Raw genomic sequence first — 25,507 nt, 5'->3', positions numbered from 1 at the left:
GTGTGTGTGTGTGCACTGTGCAAAAATCACAGTGTGCGAAAAACCGTAAAGCCAACCACTGCTTCTCTTGATTCCTGGAGCCTCTCTTAACTCTGCTGGCTCAGCTTTCCGCTGTCTCCTGCAGGAGGAAGCGAATCACAAGAGCAGCTGCTGGAAAAAATCATAATGTGGGAAAAACCATGAAGCCAGCCATGTCTCTACATAACTCCATCTTTATTTCAGACATTGTGATATATAAGTATATCGCCATGTTTAGCTGATGATATATCACAATGTTGAAAACCAGATTTCACCCAGCCCTACCATATGGTTTCCTAATAAGTAAATTCTATAATAGAAGAAATTGCCAAATAGTAGACTGGAGGGTGGGGGGAAGAGAGGAAGAAACATTCAAGTAAAGTGAATTTTTCGTTGGGAGATTTGTTGGAATACCAAGAATACTTACTACCAAGGCATCTAAATTCTAATGTTGGTTACCACAGGAAGTTTCTTTCCTGGGCACTGTTTCTACAAAACTCAATAACTATGTTTTGGAATGAGGTGTCTTTGATAATGATATGTGCAATCAGCTTTGTGGGGTTAAGAATTGTTTGTTATCAATTTATCTGGCTTTTACATACAGAGGAGAGCTATTTGTCTCTCCCTTAAGTGAATATTAATACTTGTTCTGCCATATGCACCTGGATATAGATTAAAATGCTGCTAATCTAGCTGTTACTTGCTTTTCACACACAGCGTTAAAACAAATGTATAAAGGAATGTTTAAAATAATTGTTTAAAGATTGGCAGTATAAAACGATGAGCATACTTTTGAACAAAATGGGACTTTAAAAAAAGATGCAAACTAGAGTCCCTTTTTAATTAATAGATTTTAAATTTTTAGTAGGTATTTTTTGTTAGAAAGTTGTTAGGTGCTTGCTTGGAGTATTATACTTTATTTCTTAATACATAGCATGGAGTATTATACTTTATTTCTTAATACATAGCATGGAGTATTATACTTTATTTCTTAATACATAGCATGGAGTATTATACTTTATTTCTTAATACATAGCAGATGTATCTTGAAATCATAAAGAAATATCTAATACGTCAGTTCCTGGAATTGTATTTAAGGGGGGGGGGAGATAATGAATACAAGCAGGTCCCGCTATCGGAACAAAATGTGTTCCCAGGAAATTGTTTGTCAGGTGAGCATTTGCATAACAAGCTGATGATTTCCATTTTTTCTTATGAAAACATTTCTAACCTATATTTTTTGCCTGAACCTGTTGCAGCCAGTTAACAAAAGCTAAACAAAAGTAAAATTGATTTGTTCAATCACTCCTGCTCGCTGATATATCTGATCTTTTTAATAGAATCATAGAATTTTAGAGTTGGAAGGGACCTAAGTGCCATCTAGTCCAACCCCCTGCAATGCAGGAATCTCAGCTAAAGCATCCATGACAGATGACCATCCAACCATTGTTTAAAAACCTCCAAGGAAGGAGAGTCAACCACCTTTCTTGGGAGTCTGTTCCACTGCTGAACAGCTCTTACTGTCAGAAAGCTTTTCCGAATGTTTAGTCAAAATCTCATTTCTTGTAACTTGGAAGCTGTTGGTTCGAGCCCTACCCTCCAGAGCAGGAGAAAACAAGCATGCTCCCTCCTCCATGTGCTATTCCTTAATATATTTGAAGATGGCTATCATATCTCCTCTCAAGTCTCCTCTTTCCAGGCTAAACATACCCTGCTCCTTCAAGTGCTCCTTGTAATGTTTAGTTTCCAGACCCTTGATCATCTTGGTTGCCCTCCTCTGCACATGTTCCAGCTTGTCAACATCTTTCTTAAATTGCGGTGCCCAGAATTGGATGCAGTATTCCAGGTGTGATCTGACCAAGGCAGAATAGAGTGGTACTATTACTTCCCTTGATTTGGGCACTATACGTCTGTTGATGCTGAATAGTGTTAGCTTTTTTGGGGTGCATCTAATTTATGAATCTAAGACCCCTAGATCCTGAAATCAGATATCTGAGCAGCCAGTTTTGTTGTTTGGCAACCATTTTGGGCAGAAACCATGGATGAAGCAATGGTTCCCCCCCCCCCCCGTTCCAGTGCTTTTTTTCTGGGGGTACTCAAGGGTGTGTAGCACTAGCACTTTTTTTCTAGAAGAAAAGTACTGGTTAAAATTGTGGCACTTACTGTAACAACTTCATGAGGAGTACTGGCACTTTTTTTCTAGAAGAAAAAGCACTGCTCCATCCATGGTTTCTGCCCCCAAATGGCTGCTGCCAAATAGCAAAACTGGCTGCTAAGATACCTGAATCAGACATTCTTGTAGTGATGTTTGGGTATTGGAAAACTGAGATTTTGGATAATGAGCTTTCCGATAGTGGACCTGCTTGTACCGTTTAATCCAGGAAAGAATAAATCTACCTCTCTTAGATAGAGTTGGTGTTCATCAGCAAATAGTCTTCACCAGTATGCAAGGTGAATTTTGGCTGACTTGTATTATATCTTTTTGCAATGCTTTATGTTGTGCCAGAATTAAGAAAATCGTGTTGTACCAGAATTAAGAAAATGCAATTTAAAGAGTCTATTCACTGACTATGTATGTTAGATAGATCCAAAGAGCTGTTAAGGAGTTCCATAAGACATGAGCGCTTCTGGTCCTCCTCCCAACCCTTCATCCCCAAGCATTGACTGCTGTGGAATAAAGGGATGCAGCTTGGGGTATTTCCCAATCCCATTTGCACACCAAAATTCTTTCTGCCAGCATATGGGGCTGTTCGGATCTCAACCATAGTGACTACTGTTAACAGTTCGGTGACTTGTTCCCTGATACACCCATCCCAAACTTTCAAGTAAATGCACTTAGGTTTGCAATTTAATGGTTGCTTGTTTTTTTTGGTCAAAAGACCCATTTCCACCAGGCCAAAGAGGGATGCTAGATATTTGTTGTAATGTTACAGCTTAGGCTGTACCTACAGCTTTCTTTTTCTGACAAAACTATTATTTTAACATGTTTCTTACTAAAGTGTAGAAAAATCTTTTGCCAAAGTGCAATATTTTAGTGGGTCATAATATAACACAGAGTGTCATATTTCAATGTGGTGTGTATTTGTTTCTTCTTGGTTTGTCTGAAATTTGAAATAGTACTTACTGTTTTAATATGTTTGGAGTTATTTTTGTTCATTAAGAGATTCATAGTGTATTCATGCACAATGCCTTTGAAGTATTTGATGGATGCAATAAATTTTTGTAAAACATGTTTCTTGTCCAAGCATTTAATTTAAGAAATGTAGACTGCCAGTTTTTCTACTAAGATGTTAGGGCACAATTTATTGAGGTATTTTCTTTCATATTAAAAAAGTGTCCACATATTAGTCATTTTTGTGGTCCGCTAGGTTAAAGCTGTGTTAAAGCATGAAACATCATTCATGAAAGAAGCGTGTATTGTAAGCAATTTAGGAGCATGTCAAATAAATAATTGTGAGTTTGTGTCTTGTTGGAGTTGCCAACATATCACAGAAGACTTGTGCATGCATTAAGGATTTATCATTTTCTTTCAGATGCATTAAGTCTGCATGATGCAAGCACATGTGCTGGCAAATTGCATAACACTTTCTTTCCCACAATATCAATAGTATTGCATTGATTTGTTGGTTGTGTGAGTGAGTCAGCTTAGGAGTTGCCATTGATGTCTATGGAAAAGGCAGCAGGCACATGCATGGTACAGTGGTGCCTCGATTTACGAATTTAATCCGTTCCGAAGGCACCTTCGTAGGTTGAAAAATTCGTAAGTCAAAAGCGCCATTGGAAATGCGATTTCCCATAGGAATGCATTGGAAATGGAAAAATTCGTAAGTCTAAGCAACCGCATCTCGACCCTAGATAGGGTCGAAAAAACCTATCTAAAACCACTGCGGTTTCCGTTCGGATGTCGAGAAATTCATAAGCGTGTGGCCATTTGCCCCATTTGTAAGTCGAAAAATTCAGTTGTTGAGTTGTTCGTAAGTCGAGGTACCACTGTATTAATCTTGCATTGTAGTTATAACTGCAAATGACTGCACAATATTTGAAATGGGGCAAAAGGTGGTCTCTCTTCAATGCTGTAAATGAAATGATCAGGTATTAATGTGCTAATCAGCTCTGCTTATTGGGGGCAGAAGCGGGAGGCCCTAGACTTTGATAAAACTGCAAAGGAGTGCCCGTTCATTAATCAAATTCTGTATGAAAGAGCAGGAATTCATCCCTCAAATACTTTACAAATGATTGCAATCATCTGTGCATTCCTGGTAAATCATTAACTTTGTTTTCCCTAACATGTGAACAAAGCGACGGTTTTAAATCATGGTTCTGGTCAACACTGTACTGTAATAACAGTTGTTTTAATAACAGTTGTTTTATAAAAAAATTCCTTCAGTAGCACCTTAAAGACCAACCAAGTTTTTATTTTGGTATGAGCTTTCGTGTGCATGCACACTTCTTCAGAAGTTGTTTTATTACAGTGCAGTGGTTAACCAGAACCATGATTTAAAACCGTCACTTTGTTCACATGTTAGGGTAAACAAAATTAACAAAATTAAACAAAATTAATGATTTACCAGGAATGCACAGATGGCTCCTGACCTAGTATGGGCAAGAGCAACAAGTCATGAGGTGAAACCAAGTTTTCTTCTTAGCTTACCAGTCATGGTTTGAGCAAACAAACCATGATATCCAATTTGGATGCAACACTTAAACCAGAAATCATGGATTTGTTACTTCTGCAAAGTGGGAATGATCACCATGTCTATGTTAGAGCAATAATTATTATTTACCATGACATGCAAACCGTGCTAATACATATAATAAAGTTCAAGCAAGAGAAAGAAGTGAACAAAAGTCCCATTAATAAATGGCACTCAGCATATTTCATTGGGACTAAAACAGTAGTTCCCAGAGTGAATGGTACTGCCCTACAGAGGGTGATGCGTTTCCTAGGGGGGCACTGGAGATGGGCCCATCCAAGCATGTTGATCACTAGAGCCTTGTGTTATATTTAAAGTTTTACTGCTCTTTTCACTTTCAAAGCTATTTCCTTTGGTAATGTTTGTATTTACGATTTTGAGTTGTCATGAGTCACAAGATAGCCAATCATTGGTAATAGCTTTTGATTTTCTTATAAATTAGTTACAGTACATCTGTGGTAGGTGAAGGTTTGTGCATGTTTGGTAAGTAGTTATATATAAACACTTTATGCTATAAATTTCCTTCACCCTTACTATTTTTTTTAGTAATAATGCATGAAATATTTTTCATGCAATATCTGATATCAATGGATCAAATTATTGAATTAATTAAACTAAATAGTTTTAATGGTATTTTGAATAAATGTGCAGTTGTTACCATTTTGAATTTTATTGTGTTAATATCTTCCTTTGTGGGTTGTGTAAGACCCTTATTCTGAATTCTGCTTTTTATAGGGTAGGGGCACAGGAAATGAGTTTATGGAACTGTGAGGGTGGTGGCCTGAAAATAATTGGGATCTAGTGGACTAATTTGGCTGGCTTCAGACTTGTTGCTTTCAGAATTCTGCCCTACATCCACCAAAGCTATCCTACTGTGAGGGAGATAGTTTGTCTTTTCTTGTAAACAAACAAACAAACAAACAAACAAACAGGCAAGTAAATAAGTTAACAGTAAGTTAATAAGTAAATAAATAAATGGATAATAGTAAGTAAATAGTAGCTTAATAGTATGCTAATAGCAAACAAGTGAATAAATAGGTAAATAAGTACATAAGTAAATAAATTAAAGTCAGTCATAAGTATGCAAACAAACAAACAAGTAGGCAAGTAAATAAGTTAACAGTAAGTTAATAAGTGAATATATGAGGAAATAATAGTAAGTAAATAGTAGCTTAATAGTATGCTAATAGCAAATAAGTGAATAAAGTAAATAAATTAAAGTCAGTCCATAAGTATGCAAACAAACAAACAAACAAATGAGTGAGTGAATAAAGCTCACTTGATTGGTCAAGGGATGTGGGATTATTTTTTTTAAAAAGGTGATTCACAGATTGAGTCCTTATCAAGAACTCTGTAACTAATTCTGTTTGAATGCACTTTATTTTTTATAACTCATGCGACTCACTTCTGCAATTGGTGACCATAGAATTACAGTCTTTTTTATAAACTACTAAATCTGTAAGGAGATTGTTGGATAGACCACTGCCATAATCTAAAATACTTTTTTGGGATGTGGTTTTCTGCCCTTCAGAGATACGGATTTCTTGTGATATTTTGGAGGCTACCAAGATTGATGTGGGAATCTGATATTCAGTTAGATATTGCTGTATAGCTATGATGATGTCTCAAAGAGGGTGACACAGAAAGGAGGCATATAAAAGTGTAACCATGTCATGGTACCAAGTCAGCAAAATAAATACTTCTGAAATTGCAAGGGTTTTTTTTGGACATTATTAGGGGGGGAAAACCAGCCTTTTCTTCCACAAGCAGGTTAATCCACAAAATTACTCTTCCATTTCCAGCTTTACTCTTGCTCAGTTCTTAAAATTCTCAGTTCAGGTTTGTTTCAACCATTAATCTTGCTCAGTTATTATGCATTTACTTTGGCACTTACTGATTTTTATTGTTGAACCAATGGAATACACCTTTTTTGTTTTACTTCAAAGAATTGCCAAGAAAATGCTTTTAGAAGAAATCAAAGCCAATCTTTCCTCAGAGGATGAAACTTCTTCTGATGAAGAATCTGATGAAGAGAAAAAGAAGAAAGGAAAGCATTATGAAAAAAGAGGTGACAATGGTGAGCACCACATAGTAGTACAATAAGAGTACAAAAATGTGATCAGTGAACTGGGTGGGCATTCTGCCAGACAGAGGTACTGTTCTTTTCAAATCCATTGTCATTTCAAAATATTTTGTAAGAGATTAATCAGCAAAGCATCTTTTAAACAAAATATGTAAATTGACCAAACATAGAACTCAGAACTGTATTTCTCACAGTTCTTAACAGTAAGTACTAAAACTCCTTTTTTCTGAACATGTGGCAGCCATTTGGTGCTGGTACCCACAGCACTTTCATCAATATATGAGTACCAGCACCTCATTTTAGACCAAAAGAAGCTCTAATTGAACTCATATGGCAGCTAGTAGTGAGCAGATAGCTATTATAGCCATCTGCTCACAGTGTAAGGTTGTGCTGAAGTGTTCATATAGTGTCTTCGATCCTATGACACTCTTAATATAACTTGAATACTTAATTATATTCACAATATCCTTCACATATTAAAAAGAACTGGAGTGTGTTCTGCTTAGTGAATAAATTTAATAAATAATAAAATAATAACTGCTAAATTCAAGTCCTTCATAATGTACATGGTATGTATTGTCATTACCTCCCTTTGATACTGATATGAGCTGGAAAAATAATTTGTATGGGAGAAGCTTTATGTTGGTTCCCCCCCTTTTTTGTGACAGGAGAGAATGAAGAGGAAGATGAGTCTGACTCTGATTCAGATACTGATGGGGCTAAGAAACCCAGATACAGGCACCGCTTGTTAAGACATAAGTTGACCACGAGTGATGGAGAGTCTGAGGAAGAGAAAAAGGGAAAATCTAAAGAGGCAAAAGAAGTTAAACGCAGGAACAGAAGGAAAGGTACAAAATCTAAAATGTGTGATGTGTGACTACATACCAGGGGCTCTATAGGCAGCCATTATATTGCTAACATATTGGTCCTTGAAGATGGTGGTACAATTCTTATTGCTACTTTATTGGAATGCATCTGTCAAATAGCTGATAATCCATACTCTGGCACTTCTTGAAGCAAGAATTAAAAATGCTTATGTATTCACATGAAAGGCTTATTTACCGCTTATCAGGAAATGGTCTTTCAAAGCTGTTTACAGTCTCATTGAAGTATATCAATAAAGTACAACAATAGAATGCCAGTACTATTGGACAAATGAGCATGAAGTAGTGGGGTAGATGCAGCAGAAACCTCTAAAATGTGTGTGCCAATCCCTAACTGATAATGGCATATCTCCAATGGGTCTAACATTGATTAGAGTAGATGAAATCAGGTAGCATGATGCAGAAGATCAAACTACTCAGGAAAGGGATACTTTAGTTGGGTATTGGGTTTGGAGAAACAGGCCAGTAAGAGTATTTTTGTTTCCCCAAGGGTTTGGGAATGCCCAGTGAGAATTGTTTACTTGAATAGCAGATCTAATGATTCGCAAACTACTTTTCCTCAGTTCCAAAATCATTTTGCCATGACATTGAGACAAATTATTATTGCTTGAGGCCAATGACCATTATAGTATAAAACATAAAAACAAAAATGGCAGTCCATATCACTTACCCAAACTACAACCATATCACCCTGAATATGGCCAGTTTTATCTAATCTCACAAGTGCCATGTGAAACAGATTGTTGTTGTTGAACATGCAGAAGCTTAAAACCCCTTGACCTTGTGGAATTACTTCTGCATCCTGGTCATTATAAAAATAATAATAATAATAATAGAGCAGCGAGTTTAGAATTCTGTTGAATCAGCTGCTACTTGATAGTTGAAATCATGTTGATGATGCCACATGATTCAGCATGCGAACTTAAGAACATTGTATGTCTTGAAATGATAAAAACATAGATTTAGGGGGTTCTCACCTTTTCCCAAATGTTTATTCTAATCTTAATTTAGAACTTTAAATTATCTTCCTGTTTTAGAACTAGCTTGCGCATCCCCAGGAGGCTCTTGACTTGTGTTCTTTGTTTGGGATGGGAGATTACTGTGGAAGAGGAAATCCCACTGGATACGTGCCAGGCAACAGACACACATACCGTGCAATCCTATGTATATCTACTTGGAAGTATGTCTCGTTATCAATAGAGCGTACTCCCAGGTAGGTGTGTATGGTGTTGCAGCCTTGTTGGGCCTAACATCTGAGTAGACATTTCTAGGATTTCACTTGTTAAGTAAGCTCTTTGGATTCTGGCCTTAATAAGTATTTAGAGGGCATGAATGCAAGCAGATTGAGACTGCACTGGTGTTTTGCATCCGGTGTCACTTTCTCTGTTTATTTTCTTCCATTTCTTCACAATTAAAAAAGAAGTTTACCAAAGTCAGGTATTGTCTGCTACTGTTCGTTTTTATTGTTTTATTTTTATACATATAAGATAATTACATTTCACTGTTCTGCCTAATTCTGCTGAATTGTTTTAGCATGAGTTTTATATTTAGATAGCACTGAAAATAATATACCTGTTGAAACAGCTTTATATCTTTACTCAGTAAGCACTAGGATGCCACTATCCTTCACTTGCTTGAAGGTAGGAAAAAGTGAACTGCTTTCAGGCAAGTGGAGGATCACAATACCCACTTGGTGGTGTCCTACTGCCTCTGAAATACCTTACAGGTAAATACCAGCAGTATCTTCTGTTCTTTTCTTAGCCCCTTTCTGCTATTTTTATTAGAAACTCGGAAGTCCTAAACCCTCATTATTCTTCACCCACATTTAAATAATGAAATAAGTGTTTCTTCTGAAACATGTCAATGTGTGATCAGCAGGTGCCACAGTTTCTACGTTTCCCTTTTTGTTATTTTTCGTAATATTGGACATATTTTTACAGTTGACTTGCAACTTGTGTGTGTGGGTGGGCACATTCTGGGGATGTAGTCAAAATCACATATGGTTAAAAAGAACCCCATTGAACGTACTCACACGGCCACCTATTCCTTCTGGAGCCAGCACACTGAATGAGTCCTACCCCCTGAAGCAAGGCCCAGGCTCTGGGAGACTTATGCAGGCTCTGGGAGTTTCCTGCGAAATCTCTCAGGGCCATTTGAGTTCTTAGAAGAGCCTCCCAAAGCCTAGTAAGCAAATCTGAAAGCTTAAAAGCTCTTTGTGGTTGGAAAAAGCTGTGCAAAAAGAGCTTTTCAGCTCTCCACCTTCCATGCATTTCATTTGTGTGATTTCAACTGGCCAGACATCACCTACCTAAAGGTTTTGTATTAATTTTTAAAGCCCTGAAGAGTTTAGGTCCAAGGTGCCTCAGGGGTTGCCTGAGTCCTTATGTCCCAACTCATCTGCAGGACTGTTGTTTGTCATTCCCTGAGTTGGTGAGGCTTACTTGGCAACAATGAGAATTGTTTGGCAACAATGAGAAACTGACCATTTTGTGTCACTGGCCCAGTTCTGTGGAATACTCCTTTCATGGAGGAGGCATACAAAGAGAGGTCTCAAATTATGATCTAAGGGTTCATATGGAGAGAGGCAGTCCTTGAGGTATAATGGTCCTGAGCTGTTTAAGCCTGTATAGGTTGAAACCAGCACTTTCCATTGGGCCCAGTAACTAATTGGCAGCCAGTGCTGTTGGGCCAGGATAGGCAATACTGTATATGCTCAAACCATCTTGCTTTGGTGAGCAACCTGGGCACTGAATTCTGTGCTAGCTGAAGTTTCCAAACCACCTTCAGAGGCAGCCCTACATATAACTAATCTAGTCTAACCTAGAGGTTACCAGAGCCTAGGCAACAAAAGTTAGGCTACTCCTGTTTAGAGAGGGGCGCAGCTGGGCCACCAGCTGAAACTAGTGGAAGGCATGCTGCCCCACTGAGGCAACCTGTGCCACAAGTGCCAACAGTGGATCCATAGGTACCCCCCCCATCTGCAGTACTAGCTGCATCAGAGGATATGTTACCTCATTAAGAGCAGGCAATATCAGTCTAGGGAACTACCCACCAACAAGTTGCTCAGTCTTATCTGGACAAACACCATATGAATTAAAGACAGTTAAAACAATTAAAAAACATTAAAACAGTCAAAATGTAGCAGTGGTCCAGTATCTGCTTTTATCTGGTTCTGCACTCCAGAGATGTACATTTCAGGTGTAGAGGTTACAAGATTACTCCTGTTCTCAGCTGTGGACTGGCTTGCGTGAAGCTGAGTATTTCAGCAGTTGCAAGGTTAGTAGTAGGGAGTGGGTAACTGTGGTTGGTGAAAGGATTTAAATCTCTCTTATTACCCTCTCTCCTGTTTGCCCTTTGCCACAAACTGAATTCTCTTGGTTCCTGGACCAAAATAAATAAAGTTGAAAATTTGCAAATTAATTGCATGCAAGATGTGAGTCAACTGTACTTCTATTGGCTTTCTATTAAAATGCTGATACATAATGGTCCTGTACTTAACTACAAGTGTTTTGCTACTGATGCAGCAATTATGATACCAATTTTTGTTTAACCTTAAAGTAAGCAGTGAGGATTCAGATAATTCGGAAGCAAATGAATCTGGAGTCAGTGAAGAAGTCAGTGAATCTGAAGATGATCAGCGTCCTAGAACAAGGTACTTCACTCTAAAATATGCTCTTGAGAGTTTGATTTTCAGCCAGGAACTGTATTGCATATCTTTCTTTCTTTTCGGTGGGGTGGGGGGAGATTTGAAAACTGAAGGATAACTCATTCAGTCCATGTTTTAAAGTAAACCAACCTGGTTTGCACTTTCCAAACTAGAGCACGGTTTTTAGTTTTTAAACATCTCCATATTTTTTATGTAGGACTTTGTTCAGAAAGGTACCAAAATGCGTATAAATTAGCATGCCTTTCAGGACAAAATACAAACAAACATAATGTGTCTTATTGGACTAAATGCAGATTGATATAGAAAAGCTTGATAAAACAGATTAATGAATGATGAAAATGTGTGAAACTGACACAGGAAATCCCCCACCCCACCCCACCCCAAAATAGAACAGAACTGGTCCATAGCCTAGGAAAAGGCAATGGTAGATAGGAAATCCACAAGTCAATGCATCAAACTTCATGTGAGGCTTAGCTAGGAAACCAATTTGAAATGGATCAGACATTGTTTATATTTGCCCTTATATTACTATTTTACTGTATACTGCAGTTCTCCTGTTTTTACTGTTCATATTGCTTATAATGATACTGCATAATGTTGTAGATTTTTAAGAGTTTTAAGCAGTTTATCAATTCTAAAAAATTAATATATCTTCAGCTTAAGTTGTAAAACAGACAACCCTTAAATCTCTTCAGATCAGTGTTCCTCTACTGACCTAATATTAGGTCAACAATTAGTCAACAAGTAGTTCATTAATATAAATACTTTACCACAAGTTTACCACAGAATGTTCTACCTCTACTGCTGGAGGCATCATGGATTTGAATACCAAGTGCTGGGTATCACAGGTGCTGGTAATTGCAGGTGAAGATAAAGTGCTAGAGTTGCAGTGCTATAGTGCTCATGTTTTGCCTGCTGGCTTTCCATTGGAAAAGGGTAAAGGTAAAGGACCCCTGGACAGTTAAGTCCAGTCAAAGGCGACTATGGGGTTGCGGCACTCATCTCGCTTTCAGGCCAAGGGAGCTGGCATTTGTCCACAGACATCTTTCTGGGTCATGTGACCAGAATAACTAAACCACTTCTGGCGCAAAGGGACACTGATGGAAGGCAGAGCGCACAGAAACGCCATTTACCTTCCCGCCACAGTGGTACCTATTTATCTACTTGCACTGCTGTGCTTTCGAACAGGTGGGTTGGCAGGAGCTGGGACAGAGCAACGGGAGCTCACCCTATTGCGGGAATTCGAACTGCCGAACTTCTGATTGACAAGCCCAAGAGGCCCAGTGGTTTAGACCACAGTGCCACCCGCATCCCTGCGGCTTCCCATTGGTACACCTGGTTATTCACTGTGAGAACAGAGTGCTAAACTAGATGGGGCTTTGACCTGATCCAGCAGGGCTGTTCTTACGTTCGTATACCAAAACAGTTCATTGAGTTATAAACATTATTCAGGGGTCATTAATTTCAAGTTTGTTGCAACTACCAGTTTCTTAATTCCTTAAGCAGGAGTGCATTCTTGGTTATCTGAGTCATTAGTTTTTTAGTAGAGCATAGGAAAAGAGGCCATCATCATAGTGCTTCATTATGAAATGTTGGTGCAGATGAAACTAGAGGAGTTAATTAGTTAATAACAAGGAGCAGAAGCAACAGCTACAGTTCTTGTGTTCAAATTGATGCATGATATATTTAATCTTCTGGCAGAGGAAGTGAAAATGACATTTTCAGTTTTGGATCTGTTGGTTTAGTAGTAATTGAGCAGAAAATCCAGGAACAGAAGATCTGTGAATCCTCTTCAATGTTTCAGATCTGCCAAGAAAGCTGAATTAGAAGAAAATCAGCGAAGTTACAAGCAGAAGAAGAAAAGAAGACGCATAAAAGTTCAGGAGGATTCATCCAGTGAGAACAAGGTATTGCACAGAAATAAGTTCTGTGGCCTTGAGGATTTAGAGTGCACATGTCAAATAGTGCCTCTCCCCCACAGTAAAAGGCAAACTCCATTTAAACCCGAAGAGAGTTTCTAAAAAAAGTTTAATATGACAGAGGGATGGGTCAACTCTTCAAGGTGAGTGAGGGAGTCAGAACTGTCATTCTGTAGGATGCTTTAAGTCCTTTGCATGATCCTAAGCAGCTCTTTGGATCCTGGCCTCTCTTTATTATTCTTGTGAAATAAATTACCATCACTTTATTTATATGCTGCTTTTCCACACACACACACAAAAAGAGTTGTTCAAAGCAGCTTACACCAAGGAGAACAGCAATACACCACAAAATTAAAACCTCAGGAACACTTTCATATTAAGAGGGAGACTAAAATAACAAAATAATGACAGAAGTAGCAGCATACAAAAGTAATATTTCTTTTCTGTACAGTGGTACCTCAGTTTGCAAATGCAATCCATTCTGCGGAGGCGTTCGCTCACCGAGGCATTCGCTCACCGAAGGCACGCTTCTGCGCGTGCGCAAAGTACCAGTAGAGCGCTTCTGCGCATGCACGCATGCGCTGTGCAGTTTGCTTCTGTGCATCCGACGCCACGGAACCTGGATGTAAACACTTCCGGGTTCGCGGCATTTGTAAACTGAGGTTTTCGTAAACTGAGGTAGTTGCAAACCGAGGTTCCACTGTATATGTAACAACATTGAATTTAACCATGTATTTCCTGGCAGTGGCAAAAATGACTGAGCTTCACCCTGAATGTAGAAACACCATTCCCTCTACTGCTGCAGCTCCTTACAAGGCTTTCTTATAATTTTGGTATTTTCTGTGAGCGACAGGCCATCACATGGGTGTTGCTTCGCCACCTATTGTCCAAGGAAATAAATGATTATAGAGTTGAGTTCAAGGCTGCTTCCTGCCCTCATTCAGTCCATTTCCTGCCTTCATCTTGGGGTGGACATATCCAGCTTTGCTCTTAACTTAGCCTGTCTCTCTTGCTGACCTTAGACCCATTGTGAGTTTTTCTAACTTGTGTGAGTGGTTGAGTGTGTTACTGTTTTTAAGCTTTCCTCCATCACTGTGTCTTAGCCTTTTATTCCCTTGATCATATGTTTTTTAAAGTTCACCTTTATTCTATGGTTTTTCTCTCTCCCCCTGGTTTAATTTCTCACTATTTTTTTCTCACCTTGTTTGAAGCAGCCTAGCTGCTGGCTCAAGGCCTCTTTCTGTCAACCATCCTGGTCATATCTTGGGCTCTTCACCACACATGCTAAAACCAATGGTTCCTGTTGTCATACCAGCTATACTCTGCCAACTCTTAGCACAAGCTCCTTTTACCTTCTTTGCCTCTCACTATTGGTATACCGCCATTCAACATCTCAACAAAGGGGTCCTACCTAGGGATCCAGAAAGGGTCCTGATCATGCCAGATGCCAGTCTCTTAAGGTTGGGGTGTTGCCAGGGCGAGTTTTTAGAACAACTGCATCTGTTTGCCACACCTCAGAAGACTAAGCTGCCCAAGTTCAGTGAAAGGTAGCAAGTAGAAGGGACTCTTGGGCATCAGTGCCCTGTCTACGTAGCCCCCATCCCTTGATTATTGTTTGCCTTTCCTCTTCTTCCACTTATGGCCCAGACTTTCAGTTAGCCGTGATTGGAATGGCCTCATTACTGCTGGTGCCATTTTGGCCTGACAACCTATAATTTGAGTGGAGCCATCTAAAGTATTCTTTACTGCATAGGTGGTGACTACTGCGACGAACCCCCTCGCCGACGTTGCCGATAGATTATGAGACAAAAGGGTACAGGGGTAAAGCAATCCCTACTCAATTCCTTACGCCTTAAAATAAACCTCTCAATTCTGGGCTTCTCAGTAAAGAGAGTCTAATTCCAGCTTTTGTGGCCTGATGTCACAAACACTCAGGGCTATTTGAATGAACAACCTCTTGCCTCCAGAACAGGGACTCCCTCAACTCAGATCCCCACTGTATCAGTCTGCCATATCACCCTGGCAAACTTGTGGCACTCTAGGTTTTCACCATACTCCCCTTCCTGTGTGACTCTAGGACACAAACTATCCCCTTTTCCTTAGGTAAGTTTTGCCCTTTTCTGAGTCTCCACCTTGGTGAGTTTTAATATGCTGCTGGAATAACCAAGACAATACTCTTTGGCACAAAATGAAGATGAATTTTATTTTCTTGAGAACATAGGTTTTTCTTTTCTTAACGATGCATAAGTTTACAAGCTTAGTTTACAAACTACAGCACACTCCCCCTCTTCCAACTGCCAAAACAGTTATTCCCTCCTTTTTAAACCGGGCACCGTCCCGCCTCCTAAAGATGCGCTGTCAATTAAACTGAAGCTGGATTAACTCTTTCTAATCCAGGGTGTAATAAATCTTCCATCCTGGGGCTAATCAGTTACAACTACTATTATAGTACCCCATTGACATTTGACCAATAGAAGATACCAGAGCATGTGGTAAACCATTCATGAGTGGTGCTGTTTTGAAGGTGTAATTCCATCCCAAACAGTTACTGTTCAACAAATGCTGTATTTTCTGAAAATTGGCTTGGAAACTTAATACATTTAGATGTCACATCTCAGCCATTTCCTCCAAGTCCATTGTGACTTTTGACTTGGTTGCTCCTTCATTTGGTGCCCATCCACTGATGAATTACTTCTTGAAATATGCCTCCCTGTTCTTGCCTCCTGTAGCACACTGCCTTCCATCTTAGGAGTTTTCACAAAGTGATGCAAGCTCTCCAGTGGCTTTCTTTGAGCTTCACACTGTTCCTCTAGGAATTCTTTCCTTTAAGGTGCTCTTCCTCATCACCATCACATCAGCTTTGTGTGTTTCTAACCTGGGACCCCTGTCTACTGACTGACACTTCTGTGTCTTCAAAGACACTGTGGTTCTCTGAACCGATCCAGCCTTCATTTGCAAGGGGAATTCTTGCTTTTCATCACAACCCAGGACAGTTTTTTGCCTTCTTTCTGTCCAAATCTAAGTCATCCTCTTGATCTTGAGAAGGCATGACACTACCTCACTGACCAGTGGACCTTCAATTGAAGTGTATATTAACTGCACAAAATATTGTCTCCTTTCATCCACAAACCTTGGGCAAGAAGGTCTCTCGAACTGCAATAACTTGTTGACTGAAAGCCTGTATTTCTTTTGGCTACGAGTCTAATTTACCTGTGCCTTCAAATATCATAGCCCATTCTACTAGATTAGCTATGGCTGTGGTGGCCTTTGCGACCAATGCCTTGCTTCAGGACATGTGCAAGGCCACGGCATGGGTTACTTCAAACTCTTTTGCTAAGCATTACAAAATGGATAAATTTGCATATGCAGATGCCTCTCTTGGGTGGCGAGTTTTTAGAACAGGTGCTTCTGCAGATCTAATTCATACATTCTCTGCTCCCCCCCCAAAAAAAAACCTATTGGGAATGTCTGCTTTGGTACATTCCATGTGATGGCTTGCCACCCACAGAAAGTGGACTGTTGGTCTCACCTGAATAGTCAATTTCATGGATGTCACACCATCACAAGCCCCACCCACTTCTATGGGTGGGCTGCAAATCTATGTAGGCTCTTTCCTTTGCCAAGGTCCATGTCTCTTGTCTATTGGTTCAAGTTTGTTTGTGCATGTGTTGACTTCTCTTCTTCCAGTATTCATTTTGTTAATCATCTGCTCTGGCTCTGTGTCATTCTCGTCAGAAAATGGATTGAATGAGGGCAGGAAGCAGCCTTGAACCCTGTTTTCTGCCTTGGACAATAGGTAGTGAAGTAACACCCATTCAGGTAAGACAAATGGTTGGATTCAATTGGTAGTATCTAATAGAATATGCTTTGATACGGCTGCCATATGGTAATATTTGGTGGAGCTTTTGAAGGAATTAAATATCCCCCATGAAGAGTTTATTCCTGCAACACGTTGCAATTGCTGTACTCAGAATAAATTGTAGTTTGCCACTGTTGCACGTCTTACTTTTGATTCCCTCCTTTTGATTCCCATGCAGTCCTACACTGCATGGCAAGCCACTTTTGAAACAGATGGACCTTCAAAAACAGTTTGTGTTGCAACTTTGGGGTATTTAGGGTGCTTCTGAAATACAGTAAGGGCATCCTTGTTTGGTAAGTGCTCACTAGAATAAGTAAATAAAATAGTAACAAACTAGCCATTCAGTTTTGAAAACTTTTTTTCCTCATGCACTTTATTCAGCTACGGTTGCCGTGTATTGTACACTACTAATATTTGGCACCATTTAATATAATATTAAGTAAAGGTAAAGGGGCCCCTGACCATTAGGTCCAGTCGTGACCAACTCTGGGGTTGCGGCACTCATCTCGTGTTATTGACATACAGCTTCCAGTTCATGTGGCCAACATGACAAAGCCGCTTCTGGTGAACCAGAGCAGCGCACGGAAATGCCGTTTACCTTCCCACCTGAGCGGTACCTATTTATCTACTTGCACTTTGACGTGCTTTCAAACTGCTAGGTTGGCAGGAGCTGTGACCGAGCAATGGGAGCTCACCCCATCGCGGGGATTCGAACTGCCGACCTTCTGATCGGCAAGCCCTAGGCTCTGTGGTTTAGCCCACAGTGCCACCCGCATCTTAAGTATTAAGTAAGTAGGTCCATATTAGCGTCTTTATTTACAAGACTATTCATTGTTTCCTATTAAATATGGTAGACCTTCAACCAGTATTTTCTTCTGATTTTGACAGAGTAATTCTGATGATGATGATAATGATGATTCAAAATCTCCCGGGAAAGGCAGGAAAAAAATACGGAAGATACTTAAAGATGATAAGCTCAGACGAGAAACTCAAAATGCTCTGAAAGAAGAGGAAGAGAGAAGACGGCGCATCGCGGAAAGGGAACGTGAGAGGGAGAAGCTAAGAGAAGTAAGATTGCTTATTATATACAAAGGGCATCAGGGATTAGTCAGTTTGTTGTTAGCTTTGAACTTTGGTGCTGGGGAATCTTAATAATCCTACCAGGTGCTGGTAATACCTTGAAAGCTCTAAGAGGGAATTATAATAGAAAACTTCAGTGTGCAATAGCGTTTCCCGGGAAATGTTATAAACATTTTTAACGTATTTATTTATTATTATTGCTCTTACCAACAATCTACTCTTTCAGACATATGCTTATGATATTTTTATTTACCCAAGTCCATTCTAGTTGATATTTTAAACAATAGGGGTACCTCCAGGTCGGGCTAGGAAAACTTGTCTGAAACTTTGAACAGCCAGTGCTAGTTAGTGTTAACTATACTGAACTAGATGGCCCAGCAGCCTGAATTGATCACAAGTAGCTTCCTTTGTTCCTATGGAGGACAGTTTTCAGCTGTCCTCCAGACCAGATGAATCCTCCCAAATTGCTTCCTTCCCTGTTTTGCTCATGGATGCCTTCTGTCAGTGGGGCAACACAAGCTGGATAGTACCCATGTGTGAAAAGTACAAAAATGTTCAGAAAACACTTGTTAAATTTAGCAACTTCAAGAAAAATTACTCTTGATTATCCAGTTCTTTGTAAAAACATGGAACTGTTAAGGTTGTTGGTGTATCTAACTCAGTGTTTTCTACACTGACTGGTAGCAGCTCATTAAGGTTTCAGACAGAAATCTCACCCAGCCCTATGTGGAGTACTGGGGTTGAACATAGCAACATAGACATGCACATCATGTGTTATTCCACTGAACTATAGTCTTTGTCCTCAACAATGAACCCTTCAAAAAAAAATTTAAATGAATTTTTGTAGAGCTTTATTAGAAACTTTTACATAAAATTTTACATAAAATGTATACATACAAAATCACAAAAATAGGTATGAAGATAACAACTTGTCTACTGAATGAAATGTAAATAACCATAAAAAGTACTACTGTCATCATTCTCATTATTAGCGGTAATGTTATGTTGTTTGGTGACACTGGTAGCCCAGGGAGTTTTATTGATATACCTAATGAAGAGAAACCATGTAACATCAAAATTGGCCCATATCACTTTTTATTTATTTCATATTTACTTTTTATTTATTTTATAACATTTACACACTGCTTGATTGTAAAACCCCTTAATGACTTGCCTGTGTTGGGTCAAGAGTTCATATTACCGTATATTCCGGCGTATAAAATGACTGGGCGTATAAGACGACCCCCAACTTTTCTCATTAAAATATAGAGGTTGGGATATACTCGCCGTATAAGAAATACGACCTGGCGTATAAGACGATCCCTGACTTTTGAGAAGATTTTCCTGGGTTAAAAAGTAGTCTTATACGCAGGAATATACAGTATATTGTCCTCCCCACCTTTTTGTACCATTCCTTCTCTGTGGGCACAGAAAGCCCCTTCCAAAAAGACACACCTGACGATAGGACACACCTAATTTTTAGAGGAGGAAAACAAGAAAAGCTAGGGGCGATGGGAGTTGTAGTTCAACAACATCTCGGGACCCACAGGTTGAGAAAGGCTGATACGGTATGTGAGGTGGGGCTTACCTGCCCCCCAATATTTTATTCAAGTTGGAAAAGGGAGGGAGGGAAGGAAGGGGGGTGTGTGAGAGAAAGAAATAGAGACAAGGAAGGAAGGGGTGAAAGAGAGAGAGAGGAAGAGAGAGGGAAGGAAGGAGGGAAGGAAGGGGTGAGAGAGAGAAAGAAAGAGGGAGGGAGGGGTGAAAGAGAGAGGGGGAAGGAGGGTGGGAAGGAGGGAAGGAAGGAAGGGGTGAGAGAGAGAGAAAGAAAGGGAGGGAAGAGAGAGAAGGAAGGAAGGAAGGACAGAAGGAAAGAAGGGGTGAGAGAGAGTGCAAGAAAGAGGGAGAAGCAAGCAAGCATCCCGAGAGCCGGTTTCCCGCTGTGCGCAGCTCTGGCTCTTGTCTTCGCTCCATAGGACGCACAGACTTTTCCCCTTCCTTTTTGGGAGGGAAAAAGTGTGTCTTATGGAGCGAAAAATATGGTAGTTCAAGCTGAGCAGCAGCCGGTAACATCACCAGTAATTCTCTGTATTGAAGTCCATTATTACTACCACTTCCAATCGAGAAGAGTGCTAAGACACTGTCTTATAACTTTTTTCCTCAAAAAAACACAGGGTGGCTTATTTTTGGTGGGATGTCTTATTTTTTTATTATGGTTTTTATTACCTTACGGTCTCCTTGGCCGGGCCAGGCCGCTGGCTCAGGGTGCTGCTGGGCACTGCACACGGCGCTGCTGGGCTCTGTCCTACCTGACAAGGCTGTTGTATGTATTAGAACAATACAATGTATGCAAAAATATAGTTTGTTAAGGGTTGGCTGGGAACTGTAAATTTTTGAGGAGCAAACTACTGTATAATGCCGAGAATTCTTTGAGGGAAAGCAAGTTCTTTGAATGTGCATGAGATTTGAGTTAACGCTGCAGTCTACTTTTGCAGTTGGAAGACTTTCCTAGGAAATAAAGGTCAGACAGAAATCTGTCTATTTTCTGCTGATGTAGCTTTTCTCTCATTTATCTCTATCACCTACCAGTAAAGCAGAGGATATGCTGTTGACAGGATGGGCGTATGGGGGAAAAAAGAGAGGGAAGAAGAAAGGGGCAAGGGCGCTTCTGGGTGCTCCGAGCTGCTGAGCACTCGGTGCGCTCCAGCAGCTGGTTCAGGGTGGCGGGATGGCAGGGCGCTCCGCCTGGCGCTGCTGCGCGCTCAGCGATGCTGCGCGTTTGGCGCTGCAGCAGCGGTGGTTCTGGGCGGCAGGGAGGAAGGCTCCTCGGCCAGGCTTGGCAGAGGCCCGGCCGCTGGTTCAAGGGCTCCGCTCAGCACTGCCGCGTGCTACGAGTGCTCGGCGATGCTGCGTGCTTGGCGCTGCAGCCGCCGCCGCTTCCAGGCGGCGGGGTGGAAGGCTCCTCGGCCGGGCTCAGCAGAGGCCCGGCCGCTGTTTCAGGGGCTCCGCTCGGCGCTGCTGCGCGTTCCGAGTGCTCGGCGATGCCGTGTGCTCGGCGCTGCAGCAGCCGCCGCCGGTTCCGGGCATTGGGATGTAAGGCTCCTCGGCCAGGCTCGGCAGAGGCCCAGCCGCTGGCTTGGGCGCTCCACACGCTTGCTGCTGCAGCAGCAGCCAGTTCCAGGCCCCAAGCTGGCAGGCATGGGGGTACGTCTTATTTTCAGGGTATGTCTTACATTTTACAAATGTTTAAAATTGCTGCCCTTTTAAAGACTGTCTTAAGACAAAAATACTTGATTCTCTTAAGGGAGTTAATTTTGGATCATCTTTTAATATTTTTTAAAATCTTTCATCTTGTTATTTATTACATCTACTAGCTTGTGATTAAGAGAATCTCCTGTTGTTGCATAGAACAAATTATTCAAAGATGCAACTGTTTGCAGGTTAGAAGCAAGCATTACTGCATTCCCCAGAAACAGGATATAGATTTAACCCAGGGCACTTTCATTTCTAGCTTAAATATTATTTATGCTTTAGCTCATTTCTTTTGACCAGAGTGCCTCCATTTTCCAACACTTTCCCCCCACACATATGAAGCACCAATTTGCAGTTTTTCAATGAAGTCTGTGACTATGATGCAGGCCTCATTTGTTGACTTGGCCTGGAACCCTCCTTGTCAAATAGAGAGTAATTGTTTCATATCTTGGGATAAATCCATATAGTTGCAACTGAAAAAGTAAGGCTTCACAATATTTATTCTGGTGTTAGCTCTGTTGCTTCTGTAACAGCTTGAATTAATGGCACACAAAAATCTTTCCAGGTGATAGAACTAGAAGATACACCAATGAAATGTCCAATTACAACTAAGCTGGTTTTAGATGAAGATGAAGAAACCAAAGAACCTATAGTACAAGTTCATCGTGACATAGTTACAAAGCTGAAGCCACATCAAGTTGATGGTAAGAAACTGTGGTAGGAGCTTTGCCCCCAAAACTCTGGATTTCCATGAGTTGACCTTTTTAACTGGTAGGGTTAGAGAGATGTTGCAGTGTTCTGTGACTGCTATCATAAGCCTAAGCAAGAAATAGTGCTTGTTTATTGCTGATTTTTTTTAAAAAAAAAACAAGCAGTGCAGAGTATTTAATATTTCTTTAAGGATCTTTTGAAAATATTACTTCTAGGTGTACAGTTTATGTGGGATTGCTGTTGTGAATCTGTGAAAAAAACAAGGAAATCTGCAGGCTCTGGATGCATTCTTGCCCACTGTATGGGTCTGGGAAAGACCTTGCAGGTATGTTTCAAGGATTTGTTGGCAGGGATAGAACTTGCTTCTTCCAGCTTTGGTAAAAGCAGCATCATGTAAATGTAAAAGCCTTCTCCCGACTATTTGTGTGTTTATTCCCATTGCCTTTTTTAGCCTTATTGTTACAGTTTCCATCTTAAGGTAATAATACAATATCCAGTTTATTTGTAGTCACTGTAGGGAGAATAGCTTGGTGTAGGGAAGATTACATCTTGATACCACTCTTCCTCCAAGGGGTTCAAACACTTTACAAGAAGGGTAGGTATCCAATTTTATTCTCTGAACAATTGTGTGAGGTAGGTAAGACTGAGAAAATAGCTTGCCCCCAAATCATCCAGTGAGCTTGATAGTTGATCTGGGAATTTGAACTTTAGCCTCCCCTGTGCTGATGCAACGTTCTGTTTATACTACAGTGACATATTGCACCTGTGTTGCAGTTCATTCCCTCTATAGCATGGGAATGTATACATACCATGACTTTAAACACACACACACACACACACACACACACACACACACACACACTGTTTGAAATTAGACCACTTGTGATCAAGTGAAGATGCCTGGGCACCAGGATGGCACCTGATATCTCTACCATTAGGAGGTGCATTTCTTGAGATTATTGCATCTTGACTGTTTGCGCACACTAATACCACATCCTGTAGAATTCTATCCATTATATTTTATCTGCACAATCAGAATGAATTTCAAGAACCGAAACACTTTTTCTGTGCAGCATGAGCAGGGGCAGTCATCATTAAGAAAAAGAGGTAGGAATAGGCCAACATATAAGTGGACTGTCCCTGGTTCAAGCGACTTTTCTTTCAAGTTTTCAAAGTTCTTGACCTAGCTCAAGGTTGTCACCTGAACTAGCCAGATGTTTAACTGAGAATCAATCACAGTCAGTCCATCATTTGAAAAGTAAGACCTTATAGCTGTCTTACCCAAAAATGGTAACTAGGCATTCCATTTTGGCGACTGTAACCTTAGTTTAAGGAGCCATTTGGCGCCTAGCTTATATATCTGAGTTTCTAACTGCTCGCATGCACACACAAAATGTTACATCTTTCAAAAAAGAACAGTGGCAGAAGGATAGCGTAGCTGTGTTGATTACTGGAAGAATACTCCTTTGTTGTACAGTAGTATTACAATAATTGAACACAGCCTCTAAAACAATATTAAAAAAGAAAATTGAGAAATAACGCACAAAATATCATGTTATATGCACATGCCCGTCACAGCTTATAGCAGAAGTGATGGTTGGCTCCCTATTATGCTTGTGTAATTTTGTTCCTTAAAGCAGTCTCAAAGCAGTAGATGTGCTATCTTAGGGAAATACTGCATTTTTTCCAGGTATAACAAAATGCACTTTGTACTGGGAAAATTCTGTAACCTTGCAGGGGAGAAGACATAATAGGAAAGTATCAGGACTGCACCCAATAAATGAGTAAAAGGCTATGCATGTGTTGTTCTACCATCAGAAGTTTGGATGGCTGAGTGTTTGAGGGGGGGTATCTCTTGTCTCTCTGGGTAGCATTTTTCTCCCAATCTGAATACAAGTATATCTTTAAGTGCCAGTGTTTCCTTGGGCTTTCCTACACTAAAGTTGTACATCTTGGAATGGATTAACATTCTATGCACAAGGTCCTTTTCACACCCAAACATCTGGCAGTTAGTTTAACTACCTAGAGAGAGATTATCCACTGAACAGTTATATTGGAAGAAGGCAAAATTAGTTGGTTGCATACATGCAGCAAGCTTAATATAAGGAGAAAGGCTTTGATTCACACACAAACCCCTAATAAATAATTCATTATGAAAATCAACTAGTTTTGCCTCATGTTAGTCACCACATTTTTAAAAAAGCATACAGTCATACCTCGGGTTACAGATGCTTCAGGTTGTGTCTTTTCAGCTTGCGTCCTGCGCCGAACCTGGAAGTACCTGAACAGAATACTTCTGGGTTTCAGCGCATGTGCAGAAGCGCTAAATTGCACTTTGCCCATGCACCGAATCACAACCCGCGTCTGCGCAGACGCGGGTTACGAACGCTGCAGGTTGTGAACGTACCTCCCGCACGGATCACGTTCGCAACCTGAGCATCCACTGTATTCATAGCTGCTTTTCTTTATAAAAATGTGAAGACATATATTAAAGGTGATTTGTTTGACTTTTGCTCTTTTGAAGGTAGTTAGTTTTCTTCATACTATTCTTCTGTGCGACAAGATGGATTTCAGGACAGCTCTTGTTGTTTGTCCGCTGAACACAGCCCTGAATTGGTTGAATGAATTTGAGAAATGGCAAGAAGGCTTAGAAGACGATGAGAAACTTGAGGTATGTATAATTCATGATGGACTTCAGGGTACATTCAGTTTCAATCATGACAAATTACATAATTAAGAAATGCAAACAATAACATTTGTGTTAAATGTGTGAGAAGTTTATCCATTGAGTATGAGCATTTTCAATATTTACATTCTGCAAGTACATTAATGGCATGTTTGGTTGGGGTGGAAATTCAGTTTTTTTGTCTGTTTTCACAAGGTCTGTGAACTAGCAACAGTGAAACGCCCTCAAGAGAGAAGCTATCTGCTCCAAAGATGGCAGGATGAAGGAGGTGTAATGATCATAGGCTATGAGATGTACCGTAACCTTGCACAAGGGAGAAATGTGAAGAGCAGGAAACTCAAGGAAATATTTAACAAAGCACTGGTTGATCCAGGTAAGCCAGAACGTTATGTAAATCATTTTATGTGAGCTGGTCACAGTGATCAGATCGTTTTGATGCTTCCTCTATTGCAGGGGACATTGATGGAAAGGTAGTTCATCCATTACATATTTGGATGCGGGTATGTGTAAAGTGGATCCCTTTAGCAGCTGGAATTCCACACAGAGACAAAACTCTGCAGTGTTCCCTAGCTTCCCAAGAGGAATTCCAACCATGCCAGAAGCATTGAAACATGGTTCAGACTATACATGAAGTGAAATCTCAGAAAAGGGGAG

The 25,507-nt window shown here is 40.3% G+C and overlaps 1 protein-coding gene across 7 annotated transcripts in view; it reads left to right on the top strand.

The window, feature by feature from the left end:
* Positions 1 to 25,507, top strand: part of ATRX (ATRX chromatin remodeler) — a 95,527-nt gene that overhangs the window by 37,662 nt on the left and 32,358 nt on the right. For all 7 annotated transcript variants that reach the window (XM_088664680.1, XM_088664679.1, XM_088664682.1 and 4 more), the window contains 9 exons: positions 6,659 to 6,789; positions 7,464 to 7,643; positions 11,238 to 11,331; positions 13,151 to 13,253; positions 18,013 to 18,192; positions 22,022 to 22,160; positions 22,383 to 22,492; positions 24,692 to 24,838; positions 25,049 to 25,226. In XM_088664680.1, the coding sequence (XP_088520806.1) occupies positions 6,659 to 6,789; positions 7,464 to 7,643; positions 11,238 to 11,331; positions 13,151 to 13,253; positions 18,013 to 18,192; positions 22,022 to 22,160; positions 22,383 to 22,492; positions 24,692 to 24,838; positions 25,049 to 25,226 (1,262 nt within the window). The remainder of the gene's footprint in view (positions 1 to 6,658; positions 6,790 to 7,463; positions 7,644 to 11,237; positions 11,332 to 13,150; positions 13,254 to 18,012; positions 18,193 to 22,021; positions 22,161 to 22,382; positions 22,493 to 24,691; positions 24,839 to 25,048; positions 25,227 to 25,507) is intronic.

The sequence above is a fragment of the Zootoca vivipara genome, chromosome Z2 (assembly GCF_965207765.1).
Source record: "Zootoca vivipara chromosome Z2, rZooViv2.hap1.1, whole genome shotgun sequence".
NCBI lineage: Eukaryota > Metazoa > Chordata > Lepidosauria > Squamata > Lacertidae > Zootoca > Zootoca vivipara.
This window is presented reverse-complemented; position numbering and strand designations above follow the sequence as displayed.